This window comes from Manacus candei, unplaced genomic scaffold (genome assembly GCF_025592945.1).
Source record: "Manacus candei isolate 608988 ecotype Guabito, Panama unplaced genomic scaffold, ASM2559294v1 h1tg000432l, whole genome shotgun sequence".
NCBI classification, from domain to species: Eukaryota; Metazoa; Chordata; class Aves; order Passeriformes; family Pipridae; genus Manacus; species Manacus candei.
Window position 1 is genome coordinate 16,392 of NW_026138480.1, and position 22,583 is coordinate 38,974.

Here is a 22,583-nt window from a genome sequence, read left to right on the forward strand (position 1 = left end):
CCTCGTGGCTGTCTTCTTCCGGGGACAGCGGTGGGTCTGCCTTTTCTTGCCCTGGAGAGTCCCTGGAGACGTCCGGGAGCCCTGCCCACTGCCCACTGGGAGTTGACAGCTGGCTTGGCGAGGGGCTGGGGGGGCAGGCGTCCGGAGTCAGGGCCTGTGGCCTAATGTAAGGGCTGCTGCTGCCACGAACTGGGGCACGGGCTCTGGGTGTGGGCGCTTGAAGGCCCCAGGGCTCTGACCATGCCTCCCGTGGCATGGGCACGGGGAGCCTCTTTTCTCTCCTCCTCCCCCTTTGGTCTCCGCTGCGTTCTTCTTGGGGCAGCTCGAGGAGGCTGCAGATGTCTGAGAGCTCCTCGGAGCAGGCCCCATCCTTGGTCGGTGCCACTGGGAGGACGACCTCGGCTGCTTTCCCTGCCCACTGGCCACTGAGAGCTTCCAGGTCACTTGGCAAGGGGCTGAGGGCGCAGCGGTCTGGAAAGCCGTCTGGGGTGGGGGGTTTTGCCCTGGTGTAAGAGCTTGTGAGACTGAGCCCTGGGCCATGGCCTGTGGTTGCACCTGCTTGAGAGCTCCCGGGCTCTGCCCAGGCCTGGCGTGGGCGGGACACTGAGCTACATTCCTGCCCACTACTCCAGCTTTCCTCTGTGTTTTCATCCCCTGTTGACAGCTGGAGGAGGCTGGAGATATCCCAGAGACTCTCGTCCTCGGAGCAGGCCTCGTCCTGCCTCTCTGCCACTGGCAGCACTGCCCCCGCTGCTGCCCCGGCCCACTGCCCACTGAGGGCTTCCAGATGGCTTGGGAAGGGGCTGGGGGGACAGCAGGGGCTTTGCAGGGCAGAGTCCTGCCTCTCTGACCCTGCTGCTGCGGATGTTCCTGCTCTGGCTGCTTCCCTACCTTGTTCCACCTCCGTCTGTGGCTCCGGTTTCTGGCCACGTCGTCGCATCCCAACCGCGAGCCTGCTGCGGGCGGCGCGTGCCACGCGCTGCAGGGCGCCCAGCACAGCGCAGCTGCGGCGTCTGGGGCTGCGTGGGGCAGCTGCCTGGCTCTCTGCCCCTGCTGCTCTCACCTGCTCAGCCACGGCAGCAGCAGAAGAGGCGCTCTTCTCCTCTTCCTGCGCTGCTGCCTGCATCTGCCAGTTGTCCACCTGCGGTGAGGAGGAGGAGGAGAAGGCGGTGTGGGATGGAGGCGATTGCCATGGCACATCAGACCCCTGCGTGCCCGCAAGCCCAGCCCTGGTGCCAAGGCAGCTCTCTGCTCCCCCATCCTTCACCTTGTGCTTCCTCTGCCAGCTCGACAGCCACTCGCGCGGCTGCAAGTTGATGAACTTCTTCATCTTCCAAATCTTTCGCGTCGGCTACTTCCTCTGCCGCTGAGGTCCCCGAGAGAGATGCTGCCTCCAGAGACAGATGCTCTCCTGGGAGAAAGAGGGTACTGCAGGGCTCTGCCCTCCTTAAATAGCCTCCCGGGCAGGGCGGGGCCCCGCGCTGTCACAATGGCCCGCGGGCCCAAGGAGGCCCCGCGTCACAAAGGGCCCGGCAACGCGCCGCCGCTGTCACAATGGGCCGTTTCCCGGTGCCCCGAGGACAGCAGCGCAGGGGGCACACAACTGGCCGCCGCTGGCTGCAACTAGTTGCAACCGGCTGTGCCCGGCACAAGGCTCCCCCGCCTTCCCCTCACAGACGCTCCAGACGGCCCCAGCCAACAGCTCCCGCACGGCCCCGCTGCCCGCGGCCTCCCCGCAGTTCAGCCCTGTCTGCATCCCGCAGCTGACGGGGACACCGCCCTGGGCAGCCAGCCGTGGCCGCGGGATGTCCCAGGCTCAGAGAGAGAAGTTACTTGTGGCAAGAATTGCCTTGCTAAGCTTTGGGGCTTGCCAACCAGCATGCCCTTCTGTGCAGAAGTTTCAATAAATCAAAGCTCTCGACCGTGTGTGTGCATCGGCCTCTTGCACCCAGCAGGAAAGACCCCGCTTTGGGACAACAGGGGGGTCCTGGGGACTTGCTGGGGCAGGACACGTGCTGTGCAGCTCAGCGTCTCTGCCCACACTGCTGGGGGAACTGGGCCCCTCCTGGCAAGCCCCCAGTGCGGGCCTTCAGCAACACCGCCGGCTACAAGGGCCCAACCCAGACAGCGTGCCCTTGGCTGGCTTTCCTGCTTTCCTGAGACAGCTCTTTCTCCTTGCTTCCTCCCCATGGCACACCGCTTGCTCTGGGATTTCTTGCCCTTGGCACAGCTCTAGGAGGCTGGAGATGTCCCAGAGCCACTGCCATCAGGCCCCATCCTGGCTCTGGGCCACTGGCAGCACTGCCTCCACTGCTGCCCCTGCCCACTGCCCACTGAGAGCTTTCAATGGCCTTGGCGACGGCCTGGAGGTCCAGCAGGAAAAGTCGGGCAGAGTGGGAGCCTTTGCCCTGATGGGAGGGTTTCTGCTGGGGAGAGCTGGGTCATGCACTGTGGGGCTGCACTCTGGAAGGTGCCAGGGCTCTGCCCATGCCTGGCGCTGGAAGGAAACTCAGCTCCCCTCCTGCCCAGTGCTCCAGCTTGCCTGTGGGTTTTCTTCCCCTTGGGACAGCTCTAGCAGCATGCAGATGGAAACAAAGTAACCAGAGGGTAGAACATCCTAGCTCTCACTCCTAGATCCAGGGCAGGTCCACCTAACAAGAATCCCCAGAGGGCAGAGCCACCAGCACCAAAGGGCCGCCTGCTGCTGCTTTGCTTTGCTCTGGCCTCCTGTGGCCACTGCCGCCCCTCAGGCAGCGCTTCCAGGGTGCCAGCCATTCTCAGACTGGCTTAGGGGCTGCGGGGGCTGTGCTGTGGGGCAGTGTTCCCGGGCTGCTTTTGGCTTCCAGTTGTTGCAGGCAGCAGCTCCAAGAGCCTCCCAAGGAGGCTCCAAGGGGCTGTATTGGGGCAGGGCATGCTTCCAGCGTCCTGCCATTCCACCTCTCCATTCGCCACACGGACACACTTGACTTGCTCTGAGCCAATACCAAGAGAAGAATGCAGCGTCTCCCAGCTGCCAGCCTGCTCAAGCTCACCCCTGCCCCGTGCTGCAGCGTGCCCAGCCCAGCGTGGCCGCGGCCTCTGGGGCGCTGCGGGGCAGCTGCCTGGCTCCCTGCCCCTGCTGCTCTCGCCTGCTGGCACAAGGCAAGAGACTCTTCCCTCCTTGCCCCCTCTGGTGCCTCGGCAGCCAGAGGCGTGCGCTGCTCCTCTGCCTCTGGAGCTCCTTGACTTCCTTAGGAGAAACGCAACTGAGCAAAACACCCAAACATCAGTGTGTTCTCGACACCGTTCTCATTCCAAATCCAAACGACAGCACTGGAGCAGCTCCTGAGAAGAAATGAACTCTACCCTAGCTAAAAGCAGGACCAAAGGGGAAATCACACCTGACAAATTTGGTGGCTTTCTGGGACGGGGCTACAGCCTTGCTGGCAACTAGTCCAAGGAGTTTTGAAATGGTCGTCCATTAGAGACGTCCCTCTCATTGCTAACAAAGCCAAGAGAACATAGCACATCACCTCTGCATTTATCCTCCACCACTGGCACACGTGGGACCCCGCTCTGAAGGGACCCGTCAGACGCTTGGACTGCATTTGCACCCAGCACCGGCAACTCTCCTTGGCAGAGATGGCAATCTTGGCCTCTGGGAAGCCCCCCGGCAGATAGTCCTGTTCCTCTTCCCTACCAGAACCCTGCAAGAGAAATTGGAAGAGGACTTTGGATTTCAGAAAGAAGAGGAAGCAGCTCCAAAGCATCTCAGGCTAGGCAGGCCCTTAAGTCAACTGTGGAAACCGCAGCATGAATTTGGTCTTCAGGTGAAAGGCAAACCAAGCTGGCCTTCGCATCAGCAGGCAACAGGGAGATGAAAAAGACCTAAAGCAGGGGCAGGTTAAAGCCATCCTCACAAGCCCAAGGGCTCAATCGCCCGCTCTTGACATAGAGAAGAAAAGAGCTTTTAGCAGACCTTGGGAAATGAGCGCTGGCGGCCAGCAAGTGTAGATCAGAGCCAGTGCAAGGACACGTGTCTCTCCAGGGAGCAGAATGGGAGCCCAGGTAAGAAACAGCTTGCTGCAATTACTTCAGCCAACCAGAGCAGCAAATCTGACTGCAGATGAGAGAGGGGATCTGAGGGATCTGGGATGCCAGCAGAAGCAGATCAAGGCCGTCCCTGAAGCAGCAAGTCAGGAACTGTCAGCCACAGCAACAGCCTTTTGGGTCAAACAGCTGACTGCTCTTGCACAGCAGCTTCTGTTCTTGCATGATGCTGGTTGTCACTTTCCTATTGCTTTGTAGAGAAGAAAGGTCCATCCTGCCAGAAGGTGCTCTGCTTGGGCCAAGAGGGTATGGCAGAAAGCCAAAGAGTCCTGAGCTTCTTTTAGGATCAAAAGAAAGAGTGTCATGCAACAGCCAATTGCTGGTCAGTGTTTTGAAAGGTAACTACTCCATCTGTAGGTGACTCCCAAAAGAGTTAAGAAAGAGTAAAAAGTAAGAAAGAAGAGAAGGTAAGAAAAGCCAAAAGGAGGGAGAAGAACTTGAGGGAAAGGGCATCACTTTAGTTTGCTGGGAGAAGAACTCCAATGAGCTTTCTCCTGACTTTCAAAGCAGCAGGCGCCCGGCCCTCTCCTCTGCGTTCCTCCTCGCCCTCTCTCCAGCACGCTGCCTCCCGTCTGACGACGACGACGACGTCTGCGCACAACAGGCAACGGGGGCTTGCCCAGCGGCTTCAGAGCAGGTAGATGGCCCAACAGCCTGCCGCCCCTTCCACTCAGCCCTCTCTGGCACCGCCGGCCGGGATCCCCCAACTCACAGGCCCAGCCCCGCATGGCCACTCTGCCCCAGCCCACGGCAGGACTTCCCCCTCTCGTCCCCGCACCCCTCCCGCCCCAGGCAGCGCCCTTCTCCTTCGCCCCACCCCACGCACGCTGGCCCCGGCAACTGAAGGGCTTGGGTCTTCAGGAGCTTCTTTTCCCCCCAAATCAAGGAGCGCTGCTTCTTGATCAAAGCAGTAGTTTTATTTCAAGAAAGGCCTCTCGATATTCTGTTGTCATTTAGCAGCGGCCCAGCCCCGCAAGACACGTCTTCCAAGAACTCCTCCTTCTAAAATGGAGGGCAGCAACACACCAGCCTCAGGAGATCCTGAAAAACAAACTTGCACTTCCAAGAAGGAAAGACCCACTCGCTGGCTGTTCCCCAGCTCTGCTTACAGACGTCCCTCTGCCGCCTTCAGCCTCCAGGACAGCTCTGTTGCACACACCCGCGCCAAGGGACACCGCTCAGCTGCCTAAGGAACAAGTCCTAGCCCAAGCCCGAAATATTATTCTCTTTCAAAACACAAGCTTCCTGACCCTTTTCTGTCAAAACCAATCTTTATTTTAAACTTCCTCGAGTCTACCTTAAGCACTAGGCTCTCCTAGGTCAGCGCCCATGCTAAAGCACCGCTGGTAATTTTTGTCATGAAGTGGGACTAGAAAGCATGAGGCGACCTTGAGCTTGTCCTTTGAAATTCAAGTGGAGAGCACTAGTAAGACCTAGCCCTACTTTATCCTATGGGACTTAACTGGTCTAATTCTTGCCTACCCCTACTTGAAGCTACAGAACTTAAGGGGACTTCTTCTCCTATTTGAGGGAATGGAAACAAGGACAGGTGGCCTGGGAGGATGGGGACAAGGGTAGGCAAGCTGGGGACAAGGGTAGGGCAGCTGGGGACAAGGGTGGGAAAGCCAAGGCCCAGCTCAACTTGAGTCTGGCCAGAGCTCTCCAGGAGAACAAGAAGGGCTTCTAAGGCTATCTTCCTAAAGACCACCTAGGGATAAGGTGGGCCCTCTCCAGAAGGAACTGGCAGACGTGGCTGTCCGGCACAAAGAGAAGGCTGAGGCTCTCGATGTCTTCTGTGCTTCAGCCTTGGACAGCAAGCGCTCCAGCCACGCCGCCCAAGTGGAGAAAGGCAAAGGCAGGGACTGGCAGAAGAAGAGCCTAAGTCCCCTGCAGCAGAGGATCAGGTGGGAGAGCGTGTAAGGCACCTGAATGCGCACAAGGGACCCGCTGAGGTCCATCCCCAGGTCCTGAGGGAGCTGGCAGACGAAGTTGCTAGGCCACTAGCCATGGTTTTGGAAAAATGGTGGCAGTCAGGTGATGTCCTGGATGACTGAGCAAAGGGCAATGCGAGCCAAGAGACCAGCAGGACTGGCCCCACCATTGAGCCCTGGGCGACACCACTGGTGACCGGCCATCAGGTGGATGTCAGTCCGGTCACCGCCACCCCCTGGGAGCCACCGTCCCATCCCGCCAGGCAGGGCCAGCGGAACGCCCTGGGCAGAGCCCGGAGTGCCTCCCTGAAGAGAGAGGGCCGCTGTGCTGAGAGAGCTGTAGGTGAGGGCTTGACTTGCCAGCGCTCCAAAGACTGTCTGTCCCACGCCAGCAAGTCGTCCTCCCAGCAAGTGGCCCCCCTGACGGCCTGCAGTTGCCCCAAGTTCTTCTTTGGGCTTTGTCTAATTGGAAAAAGGCCTCTTCCTTCAAGTGCAGCTGCAGGTGCCCCCAGACTGCCCCCAGCAGCTCAGTCCGTGGAGGTGGATGTGGACGTGGCCGATGAAGAGTCCCAGGGCTCTGACCATGCCTCAGATGGGAGGGAGCCAGAGCTACTTGCTCCGCCACTACTCCAGCTTTGGGGTGTGTTTTCTGGGCCTTGGCAGCGCTCTAAGAGGCTGGAGATGTCCCAGAGGCTCTGGTCCTCAGAGCAGGCCCCCTCCTGGCTCTGTGGCAGGGGCAGGAGCGTCTGCGCTGCTGCCCCTGCCCCCTGCCCCCTGCGAGCTTCCAGCTGGCTGGGCGAGAGGCTGGGGGGGCGGCAGGGGCTGCGCAGGGCAGCTGCCTGGCTCTCTGCCCCTGCTGCTGGGGCTGTTGCCAGCATGGCTGCGTCCATGCCTTGAGCCGGGTGCCGCTGTTCCCCCGACCGCCGTCCCCGTCGCCGGATCACAGCTGCGATCCTGCTGAGGGTGGCACGTGCCGTGCGCTGCAGCGTGTCCAGCACGGCGGGGCAGCAGCCTGTGGGGCGCTGCGGGGCAGCAGCCGTTGGCCGGCTGTGCCTGGGACCCGCCGGGGCAGGAGATGTGCCGCGCGTGTCCCCGACCGCCTCTTGGGCCGCCTCTGCGCAGATGACGCAGGGACATTTGGGCCCTTCCTGGTCAGGAGGCTGAGGCTCCAGCAGCACCGGAATGAGGGAGGGCTTGACCCAGATGGTGTATATTTTGACGCCATCCCCTTTCTTCTCTGACGTCTCCTCCTCGTGGCTGTCTTCTTCCGGGGACAGCGGTGGGTCTGCCTTTTCTTGCCCTGGAGAGTCCCTGGAGACGTCCGGGAGCCCTGCCCACTGCCCACTGGGAGTTGACAGCTGGCTTGGCGAGGGGCTGGGGGGGCAGGCGTCCGGAGTCAGGGCCTGTGGCCTAATGTAAGGGCTGCTGCTGCCACGAACTGGGGCACGGGCTCTGGGTGTGGGCGCTTGAAGGCCCCAGGGCTCTGACCATGCCTCCCGTGGCATGGGCACGGGGAGCCTCTTTTCTCTCCTCCTCCCCCTTTGGTCTCCGCTGCGTTCTTCTTGGGGCAGCTCGAGGAGGCTGCAGATGTCTGAGAGCTCCTCGGAGCAGGCCCCATCCTTGGTCGGTGCCACTGGGAGGACGACCTCGGCTGCTTTCCCTGCCCACTGGCCACTGAGAGCTTCCAGGTCACTTGGCAAGGGGCTGAGGGCGCAGCGGTCTGGAAAGCCGTCTGGGGTGGGGGGTTTTGCCCTGGTGTAAGAGCTTGTGAGACTGAGCCCTGGGCCATGGCCTGTGGTTGCACCTGCTTGAGAGCTCCCGGGCTCTGCCCAGGCCTGGCGTGGGCGGGACACTGAGCTACATTCCTGCCCACTACTCCAGCTTTCCTCTGTGTTTTCATCCCCTGTTGACAGCTGGAGGAGGCTGGAGATATCCCAGAGACTCTCGTCCTCGGAGCAGGCCTCGTCCTGCCTCTCTGCCACTGGCAGCACTGCCCCCGCTGCTGCCCCGGCCCACTGCCCACTGAGGGCTTCCAGATGGCTTGGGAAGGGGCTGGGGGGACAGCAGGGGCTTTGCAGGGCAGAGTCCTGCCTCTCTGACCCTGCTGCTGCGGATGTTCCTGCTCTGGCTGCTTCCCTACCTTGTTCCACCTCCGTCTGTGGCTCCGGTTTCTGGCCACGTCGCCGCATCCCAACCGCGAGCCTGCTGCGGGCGGCGCGTGCCACGCGCTGCAGGGCGCCCAGCACAGCGCAGCTGCGGCGTCTGGGGCTGCGTGGGGCAGCTGCCTGGCTCTCTGCCCCTGCTGCTCTCACCTGCTCAGCCACGGCAGCAGCAGAAGAGGCGCTCTTCTCCTCTTCCTGCGCTGCTGCCTGCATCTGCCAGTTGTCCACCTGCGGTGAGGAGGAGGAGGAGAAGGCGGTGTGGGATGGAGGCGATTGCCATGGCACATCAGACCCCTGCGTGCCCGCAAGCCCAGCCCTGGTGCCAAGGCAGCTCTCTGCTCCCCCATCCTTCACCTTGTGCTTCCTCTGCCAGCTCGACAGCCACTCGCGCGGCTGCAAGTTGATGAACTTCTTCATCTTCCAAATCTTTCGCGTCGGCTACTTCCTCTGCCGCTGAGGTCCCCGAGAGAGATGCTGCCTCCAGAGACAGATGCTCTCCTGGGAGAAAGAGGGTACTGCAGGGCTCTGCCCTCCTTAAATAGCCTCCCGGGCAGGGCGGGGCCCCGCGCTGTCACAATGGCCCGCGGGCCCAAGGAGGCCCCGCGTCACAAAGGGCCCGGCAACGCGCCGCCGCTGTCACAATGGGCCGTTTCCCGGCGCCCCGAGGACAGCAGCGCAGGGGGCACACAACTGGCCGCCGCTGGCTGCAACTAGTTGCAACCGGCTGTGCCCGGCACAAGGCTCCCCCGCTTTCCCCTCACAGACGCTCCAGACGGCCCCAGCCAACAGCTCCCGCACGGCCCCGCTGCCCGCGGCCTCCCCGCAGTTCAGCCCTGTCTGCATCCCGCAGCTGACGGGGACACCGCCCTGGGCAGCCAGCCGTGGCCGCGGGATGTCCCAGGCTCAGAGAGAGAAGTTACTTGTGGCAAGAATTGCCTTGCTAAGCTTTGGGGCTTGCCAACCAGCATGCCCTTCTGTGCAGAAGTTTCAATAAATCAAAGCTCTCGACCGTGTGTGTGCATCGGCCTCTTGCACCCAGCAGGAAAGACCCCGCTTTGGGACAACAGGGGGGTCCTGGGGACTTGCTGGGGCAGGACACGTGCTGTGCAGCTCAGCGTCTCTGCCCACACTGCTGGGGGAACTGGGCCCCTCCTGGCAAGCCCCCAGTGCGGGCCTTCAGCAACACCGCCGGCTACAAGGGCCCAACCCAGACAGCGTGCCCTTGGCTGGCTTTCCTGCTTTCCTGAGACAGCTCTTTCTCCTTGCTTCCTCCCCATGGCACACCGCTTGCTCTGGGATTTCTTGCCCTTGGCACAGCTCTAGGAGGCTGGAGATGTCCCAGAGCCACTGCCATCAGGCCCCATCCTGGCTCTGGGCCACTGGCAGCACTGCCTCCACTGCTGCCCCTGCCCACTGCCCACTGAGAGCTTTCAATGGCCTTGGCGACGGCCTGGAGGTCCAGCAGGAAAAGTCGGGCAGAGTGGGAGCCTTTGCCCTGATGGGAGGGTTTCTGCTGGGGAGAGCTGGGTCATGCACTGTGGGGCTGCACTCTGGAAGGTGCCAGGGCTCTGCCCATGCCTGGCGCTGGAAGGAAACTCAGCTCCCCTCCTGCCCAGTGCTCCAGCTTGCCTGTGGGTTTTCTTCCCCTTGGGACAGCTCTAGCAGCATGCAGATGGAAACAAAGTAACCAGAGGGTAGAACATCCTAGCTCTCACTCCTAGATCCAGGGCAGGTCCACCTAACAAGAATCCCCAGAGGGCAGAGCCACCAGCACCAAAGGGCCGCCTGCTGCTGCTTTGCTTTGCTCTGGCCTCCTGTGGCCACTGCCGCCCCTCAGGCAGCGCTTCCAGGGTGCCAGCCATTCTCAGACTGGCTTAGGGGCTGCGGGGGCTGTGCTGTGGGGCAGTGTTCCCGGGCTGCTTTTGGCTTCCAGTTGTTGCAGGCAGCAGCTCCAAGAGCCTCCCAAGGAGGCTCCAAGGGGCTGTATTGGGGCAGGGCATGCTTCCAGCGTCCTGCCATTCCACCTCTCCATTCGCCACACGGACACACTTGACTTGCTCTGAGCCAATACCAAGAGAAGAATGCAGCGTCTCCCAGCTGCCAGCCTGCTCAAGCTCACCCCTGCCCCGTGCTGCAGCGTGCCCAGCCCAGCGTGGCCGCGGCCTCTGGGGCGCTGCGGGGCAGCTGCCTGGCTCCCTGCCCCTGCTGCTCTCGCCTGCTGGCACAAGGCAAGAGACTCTTCCCTCCTTGCCCCCTCTGGTGCCTCGGCAGCCAGAGGCGTGCGCTGCTCCTCTGCCTCTGGAGCTCCTTGACTTCCTTAGGAGAAACGCAACTGAGCAAAACACCCAAACATCAGTGTGTTCTCGACACCGTTCTCATTCCAAATCCAAACGACAGCACTGGAGCAGCTCCTGAGAAGAAATGAACTCTACCCTAGCTAAAAGCAGGACCAAAGGGGAAATCACACCTGACAAATTTGGTGGCTTTCTGGGACGGGGCTACAGCCTTGCTGGCAACTAGTCCAAGGAGTTTTGAAATGGTCGTCCATTAGAGACGTCCCTCTCATTGCTAACAAAGCCAAGAGAACATAGCACATCACCTCTGCATTTATCCTCCACCACTGGCACACGTGGGACCCCGCTCTGAAGGGACCCGTCAGACGCTTGGACTGCATTTGCACCCAGCACCGGCAACTCTCCTTGGCAGAGATGGCAATCTTGGCCTCTGGGAAGCCCCCCGGCAGATAGTCCTGTTCCTCTTCCCTACCAGAACCCTGCAAGAGAAATTGGAAGAGGACTTTGGATTTCAGAAAGAAGAGGAAGCAGCTCCAAAGCATCTCAGGCTAGGCAGGCCCTTAAGTCAACTGTGGAAACCGCAGCATGAATTTGGTCTTCAGGTGAAAGGCAAACCAAGCTGGCCTTCGCATCAGCAGGCAACAGGGAGATGAAAAAGACCTAAAGCAGGGGCAGGTTAAAGCCATCCTCACAAGCCCAAGGGCTCAATCGCCCGCTCTTGACATAGAGAAGAAAAGAGCTTTTAGCAGACCTTGGGAAATGAGCGCTGGCGGCCAGCAAGTGTAGATCAGAGCCAGTGCAAGGACACGTGTCTCTCCAGGGAGCAGAATGGGAGCCCAGGTAAGAAACAGCTTGCTGCAATTACTTCAGCCAACCAGAGCAGCAAATCTGACTGCAGATGAGAGAGGGGATCTGAGGGATCTGGGATGCCAGCAGAAGCAGATCAAGGCCGTCCCTGAAGCAGCAAGTCAGGAACTGTCAGCCACAGCAACAGCCTTTTGGGTCAAACAGCTGACTGCTCTTGCACAGCAGCTTCTGTTCTCGCATGATGCTGGTTGTCACTTTCCTATTGCTTTGTAGAGAAGAAAGGTCCATCCTGCCAGAAGGTGCTCTGCTTGGGCCAAGAGGGTATGGCAGAAAGCCAAAGAGTCCTGAGCTTCTTTTAGGATCAAAAGAAAGAGTGTCATGCAACAGCCAATTGCTGGTCAGTGTTTTGAAAGGTAACTACTCCATCTGTAGGTGACTCCCAAAAGAGTTAAGAAAGAGTAAAAAGTAAGAAAGAAGAGAAGGTAAGAAAAGCCAAAAGGAGGGAGAAGAACTTGAGGGAAAGGGCATCACTTTAGTTTGTTGGGAGAAGAACTCCAATGAGCTTTCTCCTGACTTTCAAAGCAGCAGGCGCCCGGCCCTCTCCTCTGCGTTCCTCCTCGCCCTCTCTCCAGCACGCTGCCTCCCGTCTGACGACGACGACGACGTCTGCGCACAACAGGCAACGGGGGCTTGCCCAGCGGCTTCAGAGCAGGTAGATGGCCCAACAGCCTGCCGCCCCTTCCACTCAGCCCTCTCTGGCACCGCCGGCCGGGATCCCCCAACTCACAGGCCCAGCCCCGCATGGCCACTCTGCCCCAGCCCACGGCAGGACTTCCCCCTCTCGTCCCCGCACCCCTCCCGCCCCAGGCAGCGCCCTTCTCCTTCGCCCCACCCCACGCACGCTGGCCCCGGCAACTGAAGGGCTTGGGTCTTCAGGAGCTTCTTTTCCCCCCAAATCAAGGAGCGCTGCTTCTTGATCAAAGCAGTAGTTTTATTTCAAGAAAGGCCTCTCGATATTCTGTTGTCATTTAGCAGCGGCCCAGCCCCGCAAGACACGTCTTCCAAGAACTCCTCCTTCTAAAATGGAGGGCAGCAACACACCAGCCTCAGGAGATCCTGAAAAACAAACTTGCACTTCCAAGAAGGAAAGACCCACTCGCTGGCTGTTCCCCAGCTCTGCTTACAGACGTCCCTCTGCCGCCTTCAGCCTCCAGGACAGCTCTGTTGCACACACCCGCGCCAAGGGACACCGCTCAGCTGCCTAAGGAACAAGTCCTAGCCCAAGCCCGAAATATTATTCTCTTTCAAAACACAAGCTTCCTGACCCTTTTCTGTCAAAACCAATCTTTATTTTAAACTTCCTCGAGTCTACCTTAAGCACTAGGCTCTCCTAGGTCAGCGCCCATGCTAAAGCACCGCTGGTAATTTTTGTCATGAAGTGGGACTAGAAAGCATGAGGCGACCTTGAGCTTGTCCTTTGAAATTCAAGTGGAGAGCACTAGTAAGACCTAGCCCTACTTTATCCTATGGGACTTAACTGGTCTAATTCTTGCCTACCCCTACTTGAAGCTACAGAACTTAAGGAGACTTCTTCTCCTATTTGAGGGAATGGAAACAAGGACAGGTGGCCTGGGAGGATGGGGACAAGGGTAGGCAAGCTGGGGACAAGGGTAGGGCAGCTGGGGACAAGGGTGGGAAAGCCAAGGCCCAGCTCAACTTGAGTCTGGCCAGAGCTCTCCAGGAGAACAAGAAGGGCTTCTAAGGCTATCTTCCTAAAGACCACCTAGGGATAAGGTGGGCCCTCTCCAGAAGGAACTGGCAGACGTGGCTGTCCGGCACAAAGAGAAGGCTGAGGCTCTCGATGTCTTCTGTGCTTCAGCCTTGGACAGCAAGCGCTCCAGCCACGCCGCCCAAGTGGAGAAAGGCAAAGGCAGGGACTGGCAGAAGAAGAGCCTAAGTCCCCTGCAGCAGAGGATCAGGTGGGAGAGCGTGTAAGGCACCTGAATGCGCACAAGGGACCCGCTGAGGTCCATCCCCAGGTCCTGAGGGAGCTGGCAGACGAAGTTGCTAGGCCACTAGCCATGGTTTTGGAAAAATGGTGGCAGTCAGGTGATGTCCTGGATGACTGAGCAAAGGGCAATGCGAGCCAAGAGACCAGCAGGACTGGCCCCACCATTGAGCCCTGGGCGACACCACTGGTGACCGGCCATCAGGTGGATGTCAGTCCGGTCACCGCCACCCCCTGGGAGCCACCGTCCCATCCCGCCAGGCAGGGCCAGCGGAACGCCCTGGGCAGAGCCCGGAGTGCCTCCCTGAAGAGAGAGGGCCGCTGTGCTGAGAGAGCTGTAGGTGAGGGCTTGACTTGCCAGCGCTCCAAAGACTGTCTGTCCCACGCCAGCAAGTCGTCCTCCCAGCAAGTGGCCCCCCTGACGGCCTGCAGTTGCCCCAAGTTCTTCTTTGGGCTTTGTCTAATTGGAAAAAGGCCTCTTCCTTCAAGTGCAGCTGCAGGTGCCCCCAGACTGCCCCCAGCAGCTCAGTCCGTGGAGGTGGATGTGGACGTGGCCGATGAAGAGTCCCAGGGCTCTGACCATGCCTCAGATGGGAGGGAGCCAGAGCTACTTGCTCCGCCACTACTCCAGCTTTGGGGTGTGTTTTCTGGGCCTTGGCAGCGCTCTAAGAGGCTGGAGATGTCCCAGAGGCTCTGGTCCTCAGAGCGGGCCCCCTCCTGGCTCTGTGGCAGGGGCAGGAGCGTCTGCGCTGCTGCCCCTGCCCCCTGCCCCCTGCGAGCTTCCAGCTGGCTGGGCGAGAGGCTGGGGGGGCGGCAGGGGCTGCGCAGGGCAGCTGCCTGGCTCTCTGTCCCTGCTGCTGGGGCTGTTGCCAGCATGGCTGCGTCCATGCCTTGAGCCGGGTGCCGCTGTTCCCCCGGCCGCCGTCCCCGTCGCCGGATCACAGCTGCGATCCTGCTGAGGGTGGCACGTGCCGTGCACCGCAGCGTGTCCAGCACGGCGGGGCAGCAGCCTGTGGGGCGCTGCGGGGCAGCAGCCGTTGGCCGGCTGTGCCTGGGACCCGCCGGGGCAGGAGATGTGCCGCGCGTGTCCCCGACCGCCTCTTGGGCCGCCTCTGCGCAGATGACGCAGGGACATTTGGGCCCTTCCTGGTCAGGAGGCTGAGGCTCCAGCAGCACCGGAATGAGGGAGGGCTTGACCCAGATGGTGTATATTTTGACGCCATCCCCTTTCTTCTCTGACGTCTCCTCCTCGTGGCTGTCTTCTTCCGGGGACAGCGGTGGGTCTGCCTTTTCTTGCCCTGGAGAGTCCCTGGAGACGTCCGGGAGCCCTGCCCACTGCCCACTGGGAGTTGACAGCTGGCTTGGCGAGGGGCTGGGGGGGCAGGCGTCCGGAGTCAGGGCCTGTGGCCTAATGTAAGGGCTGCTGCTGCCACGAACTGGGGCACGGGCTCTGGGTGTGGGCGCTTGAAGGCCCCAGGGCTCTGACCATGCCTCCCGTGGCATGGGCACGGGGAGCCTCTTTTCTCTCCTCCTCCCCCTTTGGTCTCCGCTGCGTTCTTCTTGGGGCAGCTCGAGGAGGCTGCAGATGTCTGAGAGCTCCTCGGAGCAGGCCCCATCCTTGGTCGGTGCCACTGGGAGGACGACCTCGGCTGCTTTCCCTGCCCACTGGCCACTGAGAGCTTCCAGGTCACTTGGCAAGGGGCTGAGGGCGCAGCGGTCTGGAAAGCCGTCTGGGGTGGGGGGTTTTGCCCTGGTGTAAGAGCTTGTGAGACTGAGCCCTGGGCCATGGCCTGTGGTTGCACCTGCTTGAGAGCTCCCGGGCTCTGCCCAGGCCTGGCGTGGGCGGGACACTGAGCTACATTCCTGCCCACTACTCCAGCTTTCCTCTGTGTTTTCATCCCCTGTTGACAGCTGGAGGAGGCTGGAGATATCCCAGAGACTCTCGTCCTCGGAGCAGGCCTCGTCCTGCCTCTCTGCCACTGGCAGCACTGCCCCCGCTGCTGCCCCGGCCCACTGCCCACTGAGGGCTTCCAGATGGCTTGGGAAGGGGCTGGGGGGACAGCAGGGGCTTTGCAGGGCAGAGTCCTGCCTCTCTGACCCTGCTGCTGCGGATGTTCCTGCTCTGGCTGCTTCCCTACCTTGTTCCACCTCCGTCTGTGGCTCCGGTTTCTGGCCACGTCGTCGCATCCCAACCGCGAGCCTGCTGCGGGCGGCGCGTGCCACGCGCTGCAGGGCGCCCAGCACAGCGCAGCTGCGGCGTCTGGGGCTGCGTGGGGCAGCTGCCTGGCTCTCTGCCCCTGCTGCTCTCACCTGCTCAGCCACGGCAGCAGCAGAAGAGGCGCTCTTCTCCTCTTCCTGCGCTGCTGCCTGCGTCTGCCAGTTGTCCACCTGCGGTGAGGAGGAGGAGGAGAAGGCGGTGTGGGATGGAGGCGATTGCCATGGCACATCAGACCCCTGCGTGCCCGCAAGCCCAGCCCTGGTGCCAAGGCAGCTCTCTGCTCCCCCATCCTTCACCTTGTGCTTCCTCTGCCAGCTCGACAGCCACTCGCGCGGCTGCAAGTTGATGAACTTCTTCATCTTCCAAATCTTTCGCGTCGGCTACTTCCTCTGCCGCTGAGGTCCCCGAGAGAGATGCTGCCTCCAGAGACAGATGCTCTCCTGGGAGAAAGAGGGTACTGCAGGGCTCTGCCCTCCTTAAATAGCCTCCCGGGCAGGGCGGGGCCCCGCGCTGTCACAATGGCCCGCGGGCCCAAGGAGGCCCCGCGTCACAAAGGGCCCGGCAACGCGCCGCCGCTGTCACAATGGGCCGTTTCCCGGTGCCCCGAGGACAGCAGCGCAGGGGGCACACAACTGGCCGCCGCTGGCTGCAACTAGTTGCAACCGGCTGTGCCCGGCACAAGGCTCCCCCGCTTTCCCCTCACAGACGCTCCAGACGGCCCCAGCCAACAGCTCCCGCACGGCCCCGCTGCCCGCGGCCTCCCCGCAGTTCAGCCCTGTCTGCATCCCGCAGCTGACGGGGACACCGCCCTGGGCAGCCAGCCGTGGCCGCGGGATGTCCCAGGCTCAGAGAGAGAAGTTACTTGTGGCAAGAATTGCCTTGCTAAGCTTTGGGGCTTGCCAACCAGCATGCCCTTCTGTGCAGAAGTTTCAATAAATCAAAGCTCTCGACCGTGTGTGTGCATCGGCCTCTTGCACCCAGCAGGAAAGACCCCGCTTTGGGACAACAGGGGGGTCCTGGGGACTTGCTGGGGCAGGACACGTGCTGTGCAGCTCAGCGTCTCTGCCCACACTGCTGGGGGAACTGGGCCCCTCCTGGCAAGCCCCCAGTGCGGGCCTTCAGCAACACCGCCGGCTACAAGGGCCCAACCCAGACAGCGTGCCCTTGGCTGGCTTTCCTGCTTTCCTGAGACAGCTCTTTCTCCTTGCTTCCTCCCCATGGCACACCGCTTGCTCTGGGATTTCTTGCCCTTGGCACAGCTCTAGGAGGCTGGAGATGTCCCAGAGCCACTGCCATCAGGCCCCATCCTGGCTCTGGGCCACTGGCAGCACTGCCTCCACTGCTGCCCCTGCCCACTGCCCACTGAGAGCTTTCAATGGCCTTGGCGACGGCCTGGAGGTCCAGCAGGAAAAGTCGGGCAGAGTGGGAGCCTTTGCCCTGATGGGAGGGTTTCTGCTGGGGAGAGCTGGGTCATGCACTGTGGGGCTGCACTCTGGAAGGTGCCAGGGCTCTGCCCATGCCTGGCGCTGGAAGGAAACTCAGCTCCCCTCCTGCCCAGTGCTCCAGCTTGCCTGTGGGTTTTCTTCCCCTTGGGACAGCTCTAGCAGCATGCAGATGGAAACAAAGTAACCAGAGGGTAGAACATCCTAGCTCTCACTCCTAGATCCAGGGCAGGTCCACCTAACAAGAATCCCCAGAGGGCAGAGCCACCAGCACCAAAGGGCCGCCTGCTGCTGCTTTGCTTTGCTCTGGCCTCCTGTGGCCACTGCCGCCCCTCAGGCAGCGCTTCCAGGGTGCCAGCCATTCTCAGACTGGCTTAGGGGCTGCGGGGGCTGTGCTGTGGGGCAGTGTTCCCGGGCTGCTTTTGGCTTCCAGTTGTTGCAGGCAGCAGCTCCAAGAGCCTCCCAAGGAGGCTCCAAGGGGCTGTATTGGGGCAGGGCATGCTTCCAGCGTCCTGCCATTCCACCTCTCCATTCGCCACACGGACACACTTGACTTGCTCTGAGCCAATACCAAGAGAAAAATGCAGCGTCTCCCAGCTGCCAGCCTGCTCAAGCTCACCCCTGCCCCGTGCTGCAGCGTGCCCAGCCCAGCGTGGCCGCGGCCTCTGGGGCGCTGCGGGGCAGCTGCCTGGCTCCCTGCCCCTGCTGCTCTCGCCTGCTGGCACAAGGCAAGAGACTCTTCCCTCCTTGCCCCCTCTGGTGCCTCGGCAGCCAGAGGCGTGCGCTGCTCCTCTGCCTCTGGAGCTCCTTGACTTCCTTAGGAGAAATGCAACTGAGCAAAACACCCAAACATCAGTGTGTTCTCGACACCGTTCTCATTCCAAATCCAAACGACAGCACTGGAGCAGCTCCTGAGAAGAAATGAACTCTACCCTAGCTAAAAGCAGGACCAAAGGGGAAATCACACCTGACAAATTTGGTGGCTTTCTGGGACGGGGCTACAGCCTTGCTGGCAACTAGTCCAAGGAGTTTTGAAATGGTCGTCCATTAGAGACGTCCCTCTCATTGCTAACAAAGCCAAGAGAACATAGCACATCACCTCTGCATTTATCCTCCACCACTGGCACACGTGGGACCCCGCTCTGAAGGGACCCGTCAGACGCTTGGACTGCATTTGCACCCAGCACCGGCAACTCTCCTTGGCAGAGATGGCAATCTTGGCCTCTGGGAAGCCCCCCGGCAGATAGTCCTGTTTCTCTTCCCTACCAGAACCCTGCAAGAGAAATTGGAAGAGGACTTTGGATTTCAGAAAGAAGAGGAAGCAGCTCCAAAGCATCTCAGGCTAGGCAGGCCCTTAAGTCAACTGTGGAAACCGCAGCATGAATTTGGTCTTCAGGTGAAAGGCAAACCAAGCTGGCCTTCGCATCAGCAGGCAACAGGGAGATGAAAAAGACCTAAAGCAGGGGCAGGTTAAAGCCATCCTCACAAGCCCAAGGGCTCAATCGCCCGCTCTTGACATAGAGAAGAAAAGAGCTTTTAGCAGACCTTGGGAAATGAGCGCTGGCGGCCAGCAAGTGTAGATCAGAGCCAGTGCAAGGACACGTGTCTCTCCAGGGAGCAGAATGGGAGCCCAGGTAAGAAACAGCTTGCTGCAATTACTTCAGCCAACCAGAGCAGCAAATCTGACTGCAGATGAGAGAGGGGATCTGAGGGATCTGGGATGCCAGCAGAAGCAGATCAAGGCCGTCCCTGAAGCAGCAAGTCAGGAACTGTCAGCCACAGCAACAGCCTTTTGGGTCAAACAGCTGACTGCTCTTGCACAGCAGCTTCTGTTCTTGCATGATGCTGGTTGTCACTTTCCTATTGCTTTGTAGAGAAGAAAGGTCCATCCTGCCAGAAGGTGCTCTGCTTGGGCCAAGAGGGTATGGCAGAAAGCCAAAGAGTCCTGAGCTTCTTTTAGGATCAAAAGAAAGAGTGTCATGCAACAGCCAATTGCTGGTCAGTGTTTTGAAAGGTAACTACTCCATCTGTAGGTGACTCCCAAAAGAGTTAAGAAAGAGTAAAAAGTAAGAAAGAAGAGAAGGTAAGAAAAGCCAAAAGGAGGGAGAAGAACTTGAGGGAAAGGGCATCACTTTAGTTTGCTGGGAGAAGAACTCCAATGAGCTTTCTCCTGACTTTCAAAGCAGCAGGCGCCCGGCCCTCTCCTCTGCGTTCCTCCTCGCCCTCTCTCCAGCACGCTGCCTCCCGTCTGACGACGACGACGACGTCTGCGCACAACAGGCAACGGGGGCTTGCCCAGCGGCTTCAGAGCAGGTAGATGGCCCAACAGCCTGCCGCCCCTTCCACTCAGCCCTCTCTGGCACCGCCGGCCGGGATCCCCCAACTCACAGGCCCAGCCCCGCATGGCCACTCTGCCCCAGCCCACGGCAGGACTTCCCCCTCTCGTCCCCGCACCCCTCCCGCCCCAGGCAGCGCCCTTCTCCTTCGCCCCACCCCACGCACGCTGGCCCCGGCAACTGAAGGGCTTGGGTCTTCAGGAGCTTCTTTTCCCCCCAAATCAAGGAGCGCTGCTTCTTGATCAAAGCAGTAGTTTTATTTCAAGAAAGGCCTCTCGATATTCTGTTGTCATTTAGCAGCGGCCCAGCCCCGCAAGACACGTCTTCCAAGAACTCCTCCTTCTAAAATGGAGGGCAGCAACACACCAGCCTCAGGAGATCCTGAAAAACAAACTTGCACTTCCAAGAAGGAAAGACCCACTCGCTGGCTGTTCCCCAGCTCTGCTTACAGACGTCCCTCTGCCGCCTTCAGCCTCCAGGACAGCTCTGTTGCACACACCCGCGCCAAGGGACACCGCTCAGCTGCCTAAGGAACAAGTCCTAGCCCAAGCCCGAAATATTATTCTCTTTCAAAACACAAGCTTCCTGACCCTTTTCTGTCAAAACCAATCTTTATTTTAAACTTCCTCGAGTCTACCTTAAGCACTAGGCTCTCCTAGGTCAGCGCCCATGCTAAAGCACCGCTGGTAATTTTTGTCATGAAGTGGGACTAGAAAGCATGAGGCGACCTTGAGCTTGTCCTTTGAAATTCAAGTGGAGAGCACTAGTAAGACCTAGCCCTACTTTATCCTATGGGACTTAACTGGTCTAATTCTTGCCTACCCCTACTTGAAGCTACAGAACTTAAGGGGACTTCTTCTCCTATTTGAGGGAATGGAAACAAGGACAGGTGGCCTGGGAGGATGGGGACAAGGGTAGGCAAGCTGGGGACAAGGGTAGGGCAGCTGGGGACAAGGGTGGGAAAGCCAAGGCCCAGCTCAACTTGAGTCTGGCCAGAGCTCTCCAGGAGAACAAGAAGGGCTTCTAAGGCTATCTTCCTAAAGACCACCTAGGGATAAGGTGGGCCCTCTCCAGAAGGAACTGGCAGACGTGGCTGTCCGGCACAAAGAGAAGGCTGAGGCTCTCGATGTCTTCTGTGCTTCAGCCTTGGACAGCAAGCGCTCCAGCCACGCCGCCCAAGTGGAGAAAGGCAAAGGCAGGGACTGGCAGAAGAAGAGCCTAAGTCCCCTGCAGCAGAGGATCAGGTGGGAGAGCGTGTAAGGCACCTGAATGCGCACAAGGGACCCGCTGAGGTCCATCCCCAGGTCCTGAGGGAGCTGGCAGACGAAGTTGCTAGGCCACTAGCCATGGTTTTGGAAAAATGGTGGCAGTCAGGTGATGTCCTGGATGACTGAGCAAAGGGCAATGCGAGCCAAGAGACCAGCAGGACTGGCCCCACCATTGAGCCCTGGGCGACACCACTGGTGACCGGCCATCAGGTGGATGTCAGTCCGGTCACCGCCACCCCCTGGGAGCCACCGTCCCATCCCGCCAGGCAGGGCCAGCGGAACGCCCTGGGCAGAGCCCGGAGTGCCTCCCTGAAGAGAGAGGGCCGCTGTGCTGAGAGAGCTGTAGGTGAGGGCTTGACTTGCCAGCGCTCCAAAGACTGTCTGTCCCACGCCAGCAAGTCGTCCTCCCAGCAAGTGGCCCCCCTGACGGCCTGCAGTTGCCCCAAGTTCTTCTTTGGGCTTTGTCTAATTGGAAAAAGGCCTCTTCCTTCAAGTGCAGCTGCAGGTGCCCCCAGACTGCCCCCAGCAGCTCAGTCCGTGGAGGTGGATGTGGACGTGGCCGATGAAGAGTCCCAGGGCTCTGACCATGCCTCAGATGGGAGGGAGCCAGAGCTACTTGCTCCGCCACTACTCCAGCTTTGGGGTGTGTTTTCTGGGCCTTGGCAGCGCTCTAAGAGGCTGGAGATGTCCCAGAGGCTCTGGTCCTCAGAGCAGGCCCCCTCCTGGCTCTGTGGCAGGGGCAGGAGCGTCTGCGCTGCTGCCCCTGCCCCCTGCCCCCTGCGAGCTTCCAGCTGGCTGGGCGAGAGGCTGGGGGGGCGGCAGGGGCTGCGCAGGGCAGCTGCCTGGCTCTCTGTCCCTGCTGCTGGGGCTGTTGCCAGCATGGCTGCGTCCATGCCTTGAGCCGGGTGCCGCTGTTCCCCCGGCCGCCGTCCCCGTCGCCGGATCACAGCTGCGATCCTGCTGAGGGTGGCACGTGCCGTGCGCTGCAGCGTGTCCAGCACGGCGGGGCAGCAGCCTGTGGGGCGCTGCGGGGCAGCAGCCGTTGGCCGGCTGTGCCTGGGACCCGCCGGGGCAGGAGATGTGCCGCGCGTGTCCCCGACCGCCTCTTGGGCCGCCTCTGCGCAGATGACGCAGGGACATTTGGGCCCTTCCTGGTCAGGAGGCTGAGGCTCCAGCAGCACCGGAATGAGGGAGGGCTTGACCCAGATGGTGTATATTTTGACGCCATCCCCTTTCTTCTCTGACGTCTCCTCCTCGTGGCTGTCTTCTTCCGGGGACAGCGGTGGGTCTGCCTTTTCTTGCCCTGGAGAGTCCCTGGAGACGTCCGGGAGCCCTGCCCACTGCCCACTGGGAGTTGACAGCTGGCTTGGCGAGGGGCTGGGGGGGCAGGCGTCCGGAGTCAGGGCCTGTGGCCTAATGTAAGGGCTGCTGCTGCCACGAACTGGGGCACGGGCTCTGGGTGTGGGCGCTTGAAGGCCCCAGGGCTCTGACCATGCCTCCCGTGGCATGGGCACGGGGAGCCTCTTTTCTCTCCTCCTCCCCCTTTGGTCTCCGCTGCGTTCTTCTTGGGGCAGCTCGAGGAGGCTGCAGATGTCTGAGAGCTCCTCGGAGCAGGCCCCATCCTTGGTCGGTGCCACTGGGAGGACGACCTCGGCTGCTTTCCCTGCCCACTGGCCACTGAGAGCTTCCAGGTCACTTGGCAAGGGGCTGAGGGCGCAGCGGTCTGGAAAGCCGTCTGGGGTGGGGGGTTTTGCCCTGGTGTAAGAGCTTGTGAGACTGAGCCCTGGGCCATGGCCTGTGGTTGCACCTGCTTGAGAGCTCCCGGGTTCTGCCCAGGCCTGGCGTGGGCGGGACACTGAGCTACATTCCTGCCCACTACTCCAGCTTTCCTCTGTGTTTTCATCCCCTGTTGACAGCTGGAGGAGGCTGGAGATATCCCAGAGACTCTCGTCCTCGGAGCAGGCCTCGTCCTGCCTCTCTGCCACTGGCAGCACTGCCCCCGCTGCTGCCCCGGCCCACTGCCCACTG

At 60.7% G+C, this 22,583-nt stretch overlaps 1 protein-coding gene and 1 long non-coding RNA gene across 7 annotated transcripts in view; one reads left to right on the plus strand and one right to left on the minus strand.

Annotated features, from left to right (window-relative positions):
• LOC127465562 (uncharacterized) overlaps positions 1-16,101 on the minus strand; it is a 25,890-nt gene extending 9,789 nt beyond the window's left edge. The window contains exons 1-3 of the mRNA XM_051776064.1: positions 15,806-16,101; positions 15,602-15,679; positions 5,478-8,332 (exon numbers count right to left, since the gene is read on the minus strand). Of these exons, the coding sequence (XP_051632024.1) occupies positions 6,548-8,332; positions 15,602-15,679; positions 15,806-15,868 (1,926 nt within the window). The 5' untranslated portion in view covers positions 15,869-16,101 and the 3' untranslated portion in view covers positions 5,478-6,547. The remainder of the gene's footprint in view (positions 1-5,477; positions 8,333-15,601; positions 15,680-15,805) is intronic.
• On the plus strand, positions 1,582-20,002 carry LOC127465563 (uncharacterized). Of its 6 annotated transcripts, none has more exons than XR_007902271.1 (3): positions 1,582-4,047; positions 4,288-4,427; positions 19,585-20,002. It is a non-coding gene; the product is annotated as an uncharacterized LOC127465563 (long non-coding RNA). The 6 variants fall into 6 exon arrangements; XR_007902276.1 differs by lacking the exon at positions 4,288-4,427 and adding an exon at positions 11,557-11,696; XR_007902273.1 differs by lacking the exon at positions 19,585-20,002 and adding an exon at positions 12,316-12,729.
• The last annotated feature ends 2,581 nt before the right edge of the window (positions 20,003-22,583 follow it).